At 31.8% G+C, this 14,569-nt stretch overlaps 1 protein-coding gene across 1 annotated transcript in view; it reads left to right on the top strand.

The window, feature by feature from the left end:
- Positions 1 to 14,569, top strand: part of gabrb2a (gamma-aminobutyric acid type A receptor subunit beta2a) — a 53,202-nt gene that overhangs the window by 27,021 nt on the left and 11,612 nt on the right. Inside the window, 2 exon segments of the mRNA XM_051859765.1 lie at positions 3,578 to 3,660; positions 12,560 to 12,697. Coding sequence (XP_051715725.1) covers positions 3,578 to 3,660; positions 12,560 to 12,697 — 221 coding nt within the window.

Genomic DNA, 14,569 nt, shown 5'->3' on the forward strand with positions numbered 1-14,569 from the left:
ATATAAAAATATGGTTTTGTTAAGATTTTTTAAAATCTTTTTAAAACTATCTTCTGCTCTCCAAGGCTGAATTTATTTGATATAAGAATACTGTAAAAACAGTAAAATTGTGAAATATTTTTACAATTTAAAATAACTGTTTTCTGTGTGAATATATGTTAAAATGTAATTTATTCCTGTGATCAAAGCTGAATTTTCAGCATCATTACTCCAGTCTTCAGTGTCACATGATCCTTCAGAAATCATCTAATATGATGATTTGATGCTCATGAAAACACTTGTGTACACTTTTTTTTTTTTTTTTTAAGGATTCTTTGATGAATAGAAAGTTCAAAAGAACAGCATTTATTTGAAATGGAAATCTTTTGCAACATTATAAATGTCTTAAATGTCACTTGCTTTTTATACTTGACGAATAAAAGTATTAATTTCTTTCAACAAAGAAAAAGTATTAATCCCAAATTTTTGAACGGTAGTGTATCATATGTTGGAAAACATATTAAATTGAGCATGTGCTGAATAAGTGTCATCATTCTAGCTTATTTATGATTAATGAAATTTAGTTTGTTAGAAATTGCCTCCGGGTACAACTGCCAATGGTCTCCCCTAACACAGAGAAAAAGAGATGAACTGTATGTAGTGAAAGAAAGGCGGAAGATGGAAAGAGAAGGAGGGGGTTCAGAGATGAGTGAGATTGAGGAAGGGTTAACAATGTTAAAGAGAGAGAGAGAGAGAGAGAGAGAGAGAGGAAGTTATCATGATCAACTTGAGAGACACTGAGGCTGCGTGTCTAACTCTTCTCACAGCTTTCCAACAACATGCTTCCAGAGACCAATAACTCTCTAATCTATCCATCTCTTAGACACCGAAATGCACAGAGACTTTTGCTGATGATGTAGCGACCTATAAATAGCCCGTTATTTTTACCTCTGCCATCTTGGCCTAATTTCCTGATTTCCCAGAGCTCCCAGTACTTCCACAGTGCTTCCTGTGGAATTGTGATTGCGGAATGGTGCGCTGGGAATCTCCAGAGTGTTGATGTTTTTAGCATGCTGATTTATGACTGTAAAGTTGTGAACAAAGAAAGAGATGAGGCTTGTTCTCTCTATATGCTGACAGACCATATGCTGATAAAAATTGCAACCTACATAAATGGAAAAAAAAAAATATATATATATATATAGTGCCTCACGCACCTGAATCAATCAGAGGTGCTTTGGGTGAAATTACTGTATTAGCTAGAAAAATAAAAATCATTGAAATATTCCTCAGCGTTACAAAACATGCAAAGCGAAAGAACATTTAATAACAGATCATTTAGAGTAAAATCAGCTGTTAGTGATAATAATCAACACGCTTTCAATTATGAATATGCAATTCTACACCCAAATGTAAAATAATACACAACAGGCTTACACTTTATATGTTTTGTAAGCCTGAGGAAGATGTTACTTATTAAAATATTTTAATAATTTTTTTTAATAGTGATGTCAAATGATTAATCACGATTAATCGCATCTAAAATAAGCTTGTTTGCATAATATATGTGTGTGTACTGTGTATATTTATTATGTATATATAAATACACACACACACACACACACGTGTGTATTTAGCAAAAATATATATTTATATGTAAAAGATTTATATTTATATATAATATAAATTATATAAATATTACAGCATGCCGTTCAGGAAATGATTGTATTTATAATATGAAGTTTGAGTATATGGAATGGAAATTGGAATATATGGAATGAAAGTTTGAATTCAGACTTTCATTCCATATATTCAAGTTTCATTCCATATATTCAGACTTTCATTCCATATATTCCAGTTTCATTCCATATATTCAAGTTTCATTCCATATATTCCAGTTTCGTTCCATATATTCAGACTTTCATTCCAATATATTCCAGTTTCATTCCATATATTCCAGTTTCATTCCATATATTCAAATTTCATTCCATATATTCAAATTTCATTCCATATATTCCAGTTTCATTCCATATATTCAGACTTTCATTCCATATATTCAAGTTTCATTCCATATATTCCAGTTCCATTCCATATATTCAGACTTTCATTCCATATATATATATATATATATATACATATATACATACATATACACATACACACACACACACACACAAACACATATGTACACATATAAATATTTTTCAAATATACACGTGTGTGTGTGTGTGTATTTATATATACATAATAAATATACACAGTACACACACACACACATACATATATCATGTAAACACAAACTTTTGTTTAGGATGTGATTAATCGTTTGGCAGCACTATTTTTAAATTAATTACTTATTACCTACTAATTAATTAACTTTGAAACTCTAAAATTTCACAAAATCAAGTAGAAGTGTAAAATGATTGTGACAAGTTAAAGTCAACATGAAATCAAAATTGACAATTCTTTTCTTTTATTTTACAGAAATGTTGCAGTGTTTATTATAAATGATTTATCTGTGCACACCTTTTTTTTTTTTTTGTTATTATTATTCATGTGCCCTCGTAATCTTTAAAGGGATAGTTCACCCAAAAATGAAAAATGTCTCATTATTTACTCACCCTCTATTTGTTCCAAACCTGTATGAAGATACTTTTAAGAATGTCGGTAATCAAACAGTTGATGGACCCCATTGACTTCCATAGTATTTTTTTTCCTGTGGAAGTCAATGGGGTCCATCAACTGTTTGATTACAAACATTCTTCAAAATATCTTCTTGTGTTCAGCAGAAGAAATAAAACATATACAGGTTTGGAATGACATGAGGGTGAGTAAATGACAGAATTTTCATTTTTTTAGTGAACTATCGCTTTAACCAACAAAGTTAACCTACCGTCCCCCTCAAAACGACGTCTGCTCTCTTCATGACGTGCGTCTCGACGGAGAGAGTAAATATCCTCACAACAGACTGCAAACTGGCAGTCAGATCTGCCTCCATTTAGTTAACAACATTTTCTGCAGACAATTTGGTTCAACCAAGGTGAAAACATTCACAAAAAAAATAGTAAACAAAGTTGCATTGAGAATTAATGTAAAAGGCTCTCGAATTGAATTGTGAGCTAAATTATTAAAGATAAGCAGTTCTCCAGATTAACTTTTAAAAACCCACATGAAGTTCAGGGACATCTATTAAATTTTAGTTTCCAGACCTCGTTTTAATTTCCTGTGAAAATGCCGCTGCGGTTGGGTCCGCCTCAAAAGAGCGCTTGTTTTCCTTCAGGTAATATCCACTGAGATCAAGTGAACATCAGCACCTCTCCCATACCTTTTATTCTATAGAATAGATTTTCTAGAATGTATTGATTGTTTTTCACTGCTGTTCTCGAACAGATCTGCAGCCCATTTTTAGGCTGTGAAGCACTGCAGCAGACTCTTTTCCATGTCATAGTGAGCTTCAGAAGTGAGACTGGTCTGATTATATAGATGTGTGGAGAGATGGAGGGAAGGGGAGGAGGGCTACTCCAGCTCTGCCTTGTCTCTGTTGTCCTTGAGAAGCGTCAGTAATCCCCACAGTCCCTTGTCTCTGCTTTGCATTCAGGATCACCACCACCGCTGCCTGTATGATGGACCTGAGGCGATACCCGCTGGATGAGCAGAACTGCACGCTGGAGATCGAGAGCTGTGAGTGCTGCACCTTTTGTCCTTCTTGACTCGACTCAGATCCTCTCACTGCACCAGATCTGTGTCTGTTTTCATCATCACCCTGACCAGAGGTCAGCTGATGTTTTTTTAACATAAAAATGAAAATAAATAAAAATAAAAATAAATGAAAATAAAATATCTGATAATAATTATATTATTATTATTAATAGTAATAATGTATAAATTATATTATATTTTAATGAAGTAGTTTGTTGTTGTTTTTTTTTTAATATAATTTGTATTTATGCCATGACTAGAGGTCAGCTGATATTGTTCTTAGGATTTTTCCAGCATTTATTTTCATGTTGAACTTTTAAGCGATATGCAGAAATAATTTTATTTTTTATTTATTTATTTTATTTTTTGTTATTTATTTTTTTACTTATTACCATAAGAATGAAAAATTAAAAACAATAAATTATGTAATAATTATAATAATAATAATGTTTATATTATATTATATTATATTATATTATCATGAAATAGTTCATTGTTTTTTTTTATATAATTTGTATTTATGCCATGACTAGAGGTCAGCTGATATTGTTTTTAGAGATTTTCAAGCATTTATTTTCATGTTGAACTTTTAAGCGATATGCAGAATGAATTTTATTTTTTTTATTTATGTATTTTTATTTTATTTTATTTTATTTTATTTTATTTCATTTTATTTCATTTATTACCATAAGAATGAAAATATTAAAAACAATAAAATATGTAATAATAATAATAATAATAATAATAATGTTTATATTATATTATATTATATTATCATGAAATAGTTTGTTGTTTTTATTAATAATTTGTATTTATGCCATGACTAAAGTTCAACTGATATTGTTTTTATATATTTTGATATTATTTTAATATGCAGAGTTTTATTTTATTTTATTATCATAAGAATATTATATTAATAATAAAATGAAATTATATTAAAAACACTAAAATAAATAATAATAATAATAATAATAATAATAATAATAATAATAATGTATAAATTATATTATATTAGCATGAAATAATTTGTTGTTTTTTATTAATAATTTGTATTTATGCCATGACTAGAGGTCAATTGATATTGTTTTTATAATTTTTTTAGCATTTATTTTCATATTGAACTTAAGAGATATGCAGATTGATATTTTATTTTATTTTATTTTTATTTTTTTAATATAATAATGAAAAATAATATTAAAAACAATCAAATGTGTAATAATAATATTAATAATATATAAATTATGTTATCATTAAATAGTTTGTTGTTTTTTTTATATAATTTGTATTTATGCCATGACTAGAGTTCAACTGATATTGTTTTTATTATTTTTTTAGCATTTATTTTCATGATGAACTTAAGCGATATACAGATTGATATTTTATTTTATTTTATTTTATTACTATAATAATGAAAAATAATATTAAAAACAATCAAATATGTAGTAATAATGTATAAATTATATTATCATTAAATAGTTTGTTGTTTTTTATTTATAATTTGTATTTATGCCATGACTAGAGGTCAACTGATATTGTTTTTATTATTTTTCTAACATTTATTTTCATGTTGAACTTATAAGCGATATGCATAAAGATTTTATTTTATTTTATTATTTATTTTTATTACCAATGAAAAATGATGATAATAATAATAATGTACCGTATAAATAATTGTATATTATTATGAACTTTTTTATTAATAATTTGTATTTATGCCATAAATATAATGCCATTATTGTTAATAATGAAATAATAAATAATAATGAGATAATAATAATAATGCAATACTGTAACATTAAACTTAAAAAGCTACGCATTTGAAGGTGAATGGCTGAGGTAAACAGCTGAATAATTTAAGCAGGCGATGCATTAAGTAAGTCACTCAACCTGTAAACACTGGTGTTTCCTGTGAACTCACAGAGGTTTACCTGTTGTTGGTCTGTTCTGTTCTGTGGAAATCCACCAAGTGCTGCTATTGATCCGTAAACCCGATATCACCGAACTGATTAAATAAAAACTATGTTGAAAGCATAGGTTCAACGTATAATCGGTTATGTCTTAGGCAGACCCATCTGATGTCAGAACCTTTAAACACAGATGATGTGCTTGTTCAGCTGTGCCATGACAGCAGTGCTAAATTATGCAGTTATAGGCATAACAAAAGCTAATCATCTCCCTCTTTATCAAGATGAATGGGCTTTCTATTTTGTCATTATTGCCTGTAATTGTGTGTAACGCAATTTTTCTTGTAATAAAAAGTGAGAGACATAAGAGAAGAATGAGAGGTCTTCTCAGTGTTTTATCTGCATCCCTGGAGTCATGGATTACAGCGCTGTGATGTGATGCTCAGGCACAGGCTGCCTCCGTTTGATCATTAAGTTGCCAGAAGCGTTAAGCAGCACAAAAACAGTGAGGGTCAGGCCTGGCTTCCTTCAGCTACTAATGCATTGCAGTATTCCTGTTTCCCCCTCTTTCTCCATTTCTGGCTCTTTTCCCTCTTCTTTTACGCATTCCCTCTGTTCTCTTCAAGGTGTTGCAAAATGTAGAATTTAAGAATTGGCTCACTTTTGAATTGAATTCAGCATGCCCCAAAGGATGCTGAAGTGAAAATTATGTTGAAGTAAGAGTGGAATACTATTAAAGGAATATACTATATATGGGTCATTGACGAATAAGGTGTAAAAAAACATAATGGAGATATAATTAAGTTTTATTAAGTGTTAACAATGAGATTATGTGGTTTTTATCAATTAACACTGCTTTTGTCATTTTTTTTTTTTACAAGATGGACAAAATTTGTCACCAAGAAAGTCATTCGGTTTAACCAAAATTTTGGTTTTACTGAATGACGATATTTTCAAACAATGCTAACAGGCTGATATCTAGCTAGCTAGCAAAAGGACAGTCAAACATTTTATATTTAGTACAAGTTTTTAAAATATTACAACATTTTCCATGTTTTATAGCGGTTGTACCGAATGACCTGATGTTTGAGTGCGTATGAGCAAGTGAAAACATGAATTTTTCAAATAGTTAAAAGAGAGTTAGTTACTTTGCTTCATGACCATGTGATCCTTTGCAGGTGTCTGAATGATGTCACATCCTGTCACATGATATTGACCACATGACTTGATCCAAAATGGTCCCTTTATATTGGTTACTCCGAATGACATCAATGAAATTCATTTTTCCGGACATTCTTTCTCATAACAAAGCAACGACTTCTACACATAATTTTAACACCATTTTGCACTATGTTGATATATGATGTTATAAAATCATGCCAGAATAAAAAATATATACATTTATTATGTTTTAAGATATTTTAATCACAAATGAAATGGCTGTATTGGCCTTTGGACGGTTAAACCGAATGACCTTTTGACACTTCAAAATCTTTAAAATACCTTTATATGTAGGAAAATATAATTAAAACCTTTTGGATTCAATAAAAGATCTAGTTGTACTACCTTACATATATGGAAGCCCGTTTCCGCCAGTAAATAAGAAAATAAAAACAGTAATTGCGACTTTTTATCTCAGAATTCTGACTTTTTTCTCACAATTGCGTGTAATAAAGTCAGAATTGCAAGATATAAACTCGCAACTTTTTTTCTCACAATTGCGAGTTTATATCTCAGAATTGTGACTTTATATCACACAGTTGCAAGTTTATATGTCAGAATTGTGACTTTATATCACACAATTGCAAGTTTATATCTCAGAACTGTGACTTTATATCATGCAATTACGAGTTTATATCAGAATTGTGACTTTATATCACGCAATTGCAAGTTTATATGTCAGAATTGTGACTTTATATCACGCAATTGCAAGTTTATATCTCAGAACTGTGACTTTATATCATGCAATTGCGAGTTTATATCAGAATTGTGACTTTATATCATGCAATTGCAAGTTTATATCTCAGAATAGTAACTTTATATTATGCAATTGCGAGTTTATATCAGAATTGTGACTTTATATTATGCAATTGCAAGTTTATATCTCAGAATAGTAACTTTATATTATGCAATTGCGAGTTTATATCAGAATTGTGACTTTATATCATGCAATTGCAAGTTTATATCTCAGAATAGTAACTTTATATTATGCAATTGCAAGTTTATATCTCAGAACTGTGACTTTATATCATGCAATTGCGAGTTTATATCAGAATTGTGACTTTATATCACGCAATTGCGAGTTTATATCAGAATTCTGACTTTATATCACGCAATTGCGAGTTTATATCAGAATAGTGACTTTATATCACGCAATTGCGAGTTTATATCAGAATTGTGACTTTATCACGTAATTGCGAGTTTATATCAGAATTGTGACTTTATATCACGCAATTGCGAGTTTATATCTCAGAATTGTGACTTTATATCACGCAATTGCGAGTTTATATCTCAGAACTGTGACTTTATATCACGCAATTGCAAGTTTATATCTCAGAATTGTGACTTTATATCACGCAATTGCGAGTTTATATCTCAGAAGTGTGACTTTATATCACGCAATTGCGAGTTTATATCTCAGAATAGTGACTTTATATCACGCAATTGCAAGTTTATATCTCAGAATTGAGACTTTATATCATGCAATTGCGAGTTTATATCTCAGAATTGTGACTTTATATCACGCAATTGCAAGTTTATATCTCAGAATAGTGACTTTATATCACGCAATTGCGAGTTTATCTCAGAATAGTGACTTTATATCACGCAATTGCAAGTTTATATCTCAGAACTGTGACTTTATATCACGCAATTGTGAGGAAAAAAAGTCAGAATTGTGAGAACTCGCAATTACTGTTTTTATTTTTTTATTTAGTGGTGGAAACGGGCTTCCATATACATACGTTGGATGTCATATCTTTGTTTTTTTAATATTATTATTGGCCTTTGGACAAAAAAATGACCTGTCACGTCATTGACCTATATATATATATTAGAATACTGCATCCTGTTTTCTACCTCAGTATCTAATTCAGCTTGCATACACTTGGCATTCTCGATTCAATTTTGCAACCTTGCTTGTCTTTCATTTTCTCCCCCACACTTGTGTTTTCTCATCGATCTCTCTTATCCAGCGTCTTTCTCGTGCACACGCTGCACGCACAATTGCGTGTTTTTCTCATAAATTTCATCTGCATATCTGTGCTCGGTGTCAGAAAGCAGAGGGCTGGGATGTAACATCCTGGAACAGAAATGTTTTGTGCCAGTGTGTGCCATTTCATGCAGGCTAATGAGACACAAGCTTAAGCCTACTTCTCCCTGATAAACTTGATTCTTGATACATTTTTAATGGCCGCGATTCAGAAGCAGATTTGAAAGCATAGCAAAGTAGAAGCTCTCCACTCGAGTCTGATGTGGATCCCAGCTCGCCTTATTCTCGTCCTTTTTCTCTCAAGGTCCTGAGGGAATAATGGAGCAGTAGCAGTAACCCCTCAGAGCAGAGTAAAGTGATGTGATCTGTTGACAGTAATCAGCCAGTCAATTGACAGAATCAGACGCGGTGGCACGGAGATAATAGTTTTAATGGAAAGTGAAACACCAGTCCTTCCCAGTCCAGCAGCAGTTTTCTCTGGAGTCCTCGTCTCTCTCTCTCTCTCTCTCTTGCGCTTCTCTGCTCGCCATTTAAAAGCCTTTTCAGACAGCGGGGTGAACACGACTCAACCTTATGTGGTTATGGACTCCAAATGCTCCCACGCTAAGAAGACATATCGGATGATTGTCACATGGCTGAAGCTCTTGTCGTATATATACATCACGTTGCTCTCTGGCCCATTAAACCGAATGAAAAAGCTGTATTTGTTATCTTTGTCGCTGAGTAGTTCATTAATGCTTTATAAGGCCTGCAGCTTTGTTGGCCTTTTTAAGTCTGTACCTGGTTGCTAAGTCATGCAGAGATAACTCCCTTGAATATGAAGAAATCAGAAGCTCATCTTTAATTATTCAATACACTAAATAGGTCACTGGTTCTCATTATAAGTTGCACACAGACAAACTGGTGCAGACGGAGAAGGAACCTTAGCGAGGATGGAGAACAAGCGCAAACACAAATTCCTTCACGCATGTGGATTCGTGTCTGTTTCATAACCAGCTCTACCCTTACATAATTTAATGATTACTTGTTTTGAAATCTAAATGTCACCGTCAATATTTATATTGCACTTCAATATGGTGCACTTTGGTGTCCTGTTGATTTATGTAAAGCATTAAAAACACAAATGCCATGTTTTTGGTTGCGAGAACTATTGGATCTCTTCTCTTCAAGATGTTGCAAAATATTAAGAACTGGCTTGCTTTTATTTTTGAATTTGAATTGGCCCTCATGGCCCATGTTGAACTGAAATGTATGTTGAAGTAAGGGTGGAATGCAATTAAAGGAAAAAAAACATAATTTTGACTAAATATGCAATATGCATATTTATTTTTTATATGTTCAGTATTTTTTCCCCCTCATAACTAACTTGAACACAGTTAAAACGATTAATACAACCATCAAAAAATGTGCTTCACCCTTAAAATTTTGGTCTGCATTACCTCTTGAATTTAACTGTTAAAAAACATAATTTCGACAATATATTACATTTATTTTTAAATTAATAATAGTTATAAAATAGTTTTAAATAAATTAATAGTATGGATCCTTTCCACACATAAACAGTCTCAAATATAATTTATCAATAATTAAATAATTGGTCCTGTTGAGTGACATCTTAATTGAGGCTACATTTACAACCCTGTTACCCATATTTGCATACTTATTTAGTTTGTTTTAATCGTATAAGTTTTGTTTATTTATTGCTAAAATGTTTTTTAGACATGTCCCAAATATTGATTGGAAAAAATTGGTTTAAATAAAATTCTATTAATGTAAATTAATAGAAAACAATTGTCTTGTAATATATAATATTTAAATTGACCTCTTGAGGATGATGATCAACAAAGCAGGATAACCGGCAAAAATAATGTATAATTATAATTAAATATATATATGGGCCATTCTACAGAATTGGTGTGAACTGCTGTCCCACAACCAAAAACACATTTAAAGTATTCAAATTTTAGATGTTTACTAAGATCCTTCTATTATATATTGAATCCCACAATAATATTTAAAATATCAGTAAGATTAATATATATAAAATCGAAATTTATTGGGTACTTTCAATTGGGAGGTGTCTGTCCCGAACCCTAACCCCTAAATTTCAACTTATTTAAAACCATTTTTGCAATTTTTTTCCATTGCTGTTTTTAAATATATATTTTTGATTCTTTTTTTTTGATAAAAAAATAATTATTTTATGTTTTATTTTTAAATCATGAAACTTTATGTAAAAAAAAAATGTGTCCCTCATTTTCATGTCACTACCGAAACAGTGTGTGTTCGAGTCCATTGTCTGAGACTGATTTTAACACACTTCTACATTTCTGATCAGGAAATATTCCTGTGTTCCTCCCTCTCATAGCCTCTCTTTCACAGTAGATAGAGTCCATCATTTTGAGTTAAATGTGTTCAAAGTCTGAAAATCTGTGTGGAACTTTAAGAAACGTCACTAACAAACACCTTTTATCTGCAATTAAGCAAACTTTTTTTGGGTGTTATTCAATAAAATTTAGTTTTTCTGTGTGTACAACTGTTCTGAACTGTGCTAGCTAACCATGTGCTGATTAGTATCTTTGAGCTAGACTCAAAAGTATAGAAAATTATCACGACCGAAACACCTGGTGAAGTTTCGGCTGTGACATCATTGTTTTTTGAGCGTTATTTGATAATTTTTTTTTTTTTCCTGTGTACAACTGTTCAGAACTGTGCTAGCTAACCATGTGCTGATTAGCATCTTTGAGCTAGGCACAAAAATATCTAAAATTGTCAATACCGAAACTTCACCACATGTTTCGGTTGTGACTGTTTCGGTAGTGACATCATTGTTTTGGTAGTAACAAAAGGGAGCACATAATTTGTTTATTTGGGGGAAATAAACAAAATTTTAGTAGAGTTATGCAAATCGTTGTGTTTTAGTATGTGAGTTAACATTCTGTAATGTGATGTGGTAGCTACCAACACATTACTGTCACTACCGAAAATGTGCAGTCACGACCGAAACATGGGATGTTTTGTCAAAAATAAAGTATATTGAATTATCAGCTAAGATGTTATTATAGTGTTTGGTTCAATGTTTATTCAAACTAATGAATCCTTCACTTTGAAATCAGTATGATAAACTTTGACTTTTACAAAGAAAGATCGGATTCAAAATACAACAAATCTCATAAATTACACTTGAAATATTGTTAAAATTGTAATTGTTATCAATTTACCTGTGAAAACCTTTTTAAAAAATAGCAAAAAATATATTTCCAAGGTAGATGTAAACAAAATCTCAATAGGTCAATGTGACCCTTCTTATTAAATTATTTATTATTGTGTTTCGGTAGTGACACATTTGTGGAGAGGAAAAATATTCCTTAACTTTCTGAAAATACAATATGAGAATTAACTGCACAATTACTAGAAATGTGTACCTTGGGTATTATACAGTTTGCATACATACAAAATTTGTGGAAAAAGACGCTAAAAGAATTTTAATTTTTAAAAATATTTTATTAAAATATTATTATATTTATATAAATGTATATATAATAATATTAAAATATTATTATATTTATATTTTAATAATTAAAAAAAAAAACTTTTTAGGCCCTGTTTTGTTCTGTATTGGTTTAAAGTCCCTTAAAGCTTGGTTGCAGAAGGAAGTAATACAGTCTTTATCCAGAGCTCATTTCCTGCTGCTGTTCCTCATTTGTATGGAGATGCACTCAGATGTTCAGTTTGTTTTAACGCACATGTGTTTGGGATCCTCCAGATGGCTACACTACAGATGACATCGAGTTTTACTGGCGAGGGGGAAATGGAGCCGTTACCGGGGTGGAAAGGATAGAACTGCCTCAGTTCTCCATCGTGGACTACAAACTCATCTCGAAGAACGTGGTTTTCTCCACAGGTTGAATTTATTCTCTTTTTTCTGTGTGTGGTACAGTTGGGACAATGAGTCAGATCTGTTCAAAAGTAATGTTTGATCTACTGTAGGGGTGGGCGGTATGACCAGAAATATTATATCACAGCATGAGCAGTTTTATTATGACAACAGTACAAAAAGGCAGTTCATTTGATTGCAGATTACATATTTACAAATGAAAGGTATTTATTTTTTTTAATTTGAACCTTGAAGGACACAAACCAAAAGATATGATTATTCAAGACTCGAGTTATAAACAAAAGCAAAACTAATATTATAAAATGAATAGGTCTCACCCTGAATTCTTTCAATTTTTTATGAGCTACGTGCAGCAATCATTACACACACATCTGTGAGCACACAGAAGCCCTGGCCTGGTATGATCTCTGCAGTTTAACCACCAAATTATTACAAACTGAAATGCTGTGCTGCAGATGTTATTGCATGCTGCATATATATAGTTACAGTGTCCTTTCGCTAAACCTTGAAGCGATGTACGCGATGAGTAAGCATGTGAGTAAGTGCACATAATTTGTGTTTTTCTCCAGTCTTATTATCATCACTGGTCTGCCTTTCAGGAACAGATAAAGTCACGCAGTCTGGCTGTCTGACTCTACCCACACTCTCAGACACGCCGCTTATTATTCTGACCTGTTCTGCCACCTAATATATATTTGTGGCCTGTTTGTTTACTAGAGCTGGACCAATGCATTGATTTATCAAATTACTCAGCAATCTGCAATAAGCAAGAAAAAGGCTGATGTTAAAAACAGTTTATTTATAATCAATTAGGTACACCAGCGTTACAAAGTTTGGGGTCAAAATGATTTTTTTCTTTTTTATTCAAGGGTTAGTTCACCCAAAAATAAAAATTCTGTCATTAATTCCTCACCCTCATGTCGTTCCACACCCGTAAGACCTTCGTTCATCTTCAGAACACAAATTTTGATAAAATCTGATGGCTCAAAAATAACGACTTCAGCAATATCTAGTGATGGGCGATTTCAAAACACTTCTTCATGAAGCTTTGAAGCTTTATGAATCTTTTGTTTTGAATCCGTGGTAGCGTGTATCGATCAAACTGCCAAAGTCACGTGATTTCAGTAAACGAGGCTTCGTTACGGCCTAAGTGTTTCAAACGTTTCGAAATTTCAATGGTTCACGTGACTGTGCCAGCTTGATAGACGCTCGAACCACTGATTCGAAACAAAAGATTTGTAAAGCTTTGAAGCTTCATGAAGCAGTGTTTTGAAATCGCCCATCACTAGATATTGTTGAATAAAGTCATTATTTTGTTTTTTTGGTGCACAAAAAGTATTCTCGTCGCTTCATAACATTAAGGTTGAACCACTGCAGTCACATGAACTGTTTTAAATATGTCTTAAGTAGTTTTCTGTGCATTTGAAACTGTTAATTATCTTGCTGTCAATGAGCCATTGGATTTTATCAAAAATATCTTAATTTGTGTTCCAAAAATAAACGAAAGTCTTACGGGTGTGGAATGACATGAGGTTGAGTAATTAATGACAGAATTTTCATTTTTGGGTGAACTAACCCTTTCAGCAAGGACGCATTAAATCAATCAAAAGTAATAATGCTCAAATTTCATTGGCCGATGGCGGCCATGTTTTTCGACATACGCTAATGTCCTCATAGACCATCATGGCTCCTTGGACCAAGACACTGCATGCCAATTCTCACATCAATTGGACTAACGGTTGTGTAGTTATAGCTGTTTTCATGGGTTTTTTCGTGTTATAGCGCCACCAAGTGTCCAATCGCTGAGATTTTTTAATGTGACCAAAGATTGAGCCCATACATATGTGTACCAAATTTGGTGAAAATATCTGATTCCAT

This window comes from Ctenopharyngodon idella, chromosome 14 (assembly GCF_019924925.1).
Source record: "Ctenopharyngodon idella isolate HZGC_01 chromosome 14, HZGC01, whole genome shotgun sequence".
Classification (NCBI taxonomy): domain Eukaryota; kingdom Metazoa; phylum Chordata; class Actinopteri; order Cypriniformes; family Xenocyprididae; genus Ctenopharyngodon; species Ctenopharyngodon idella.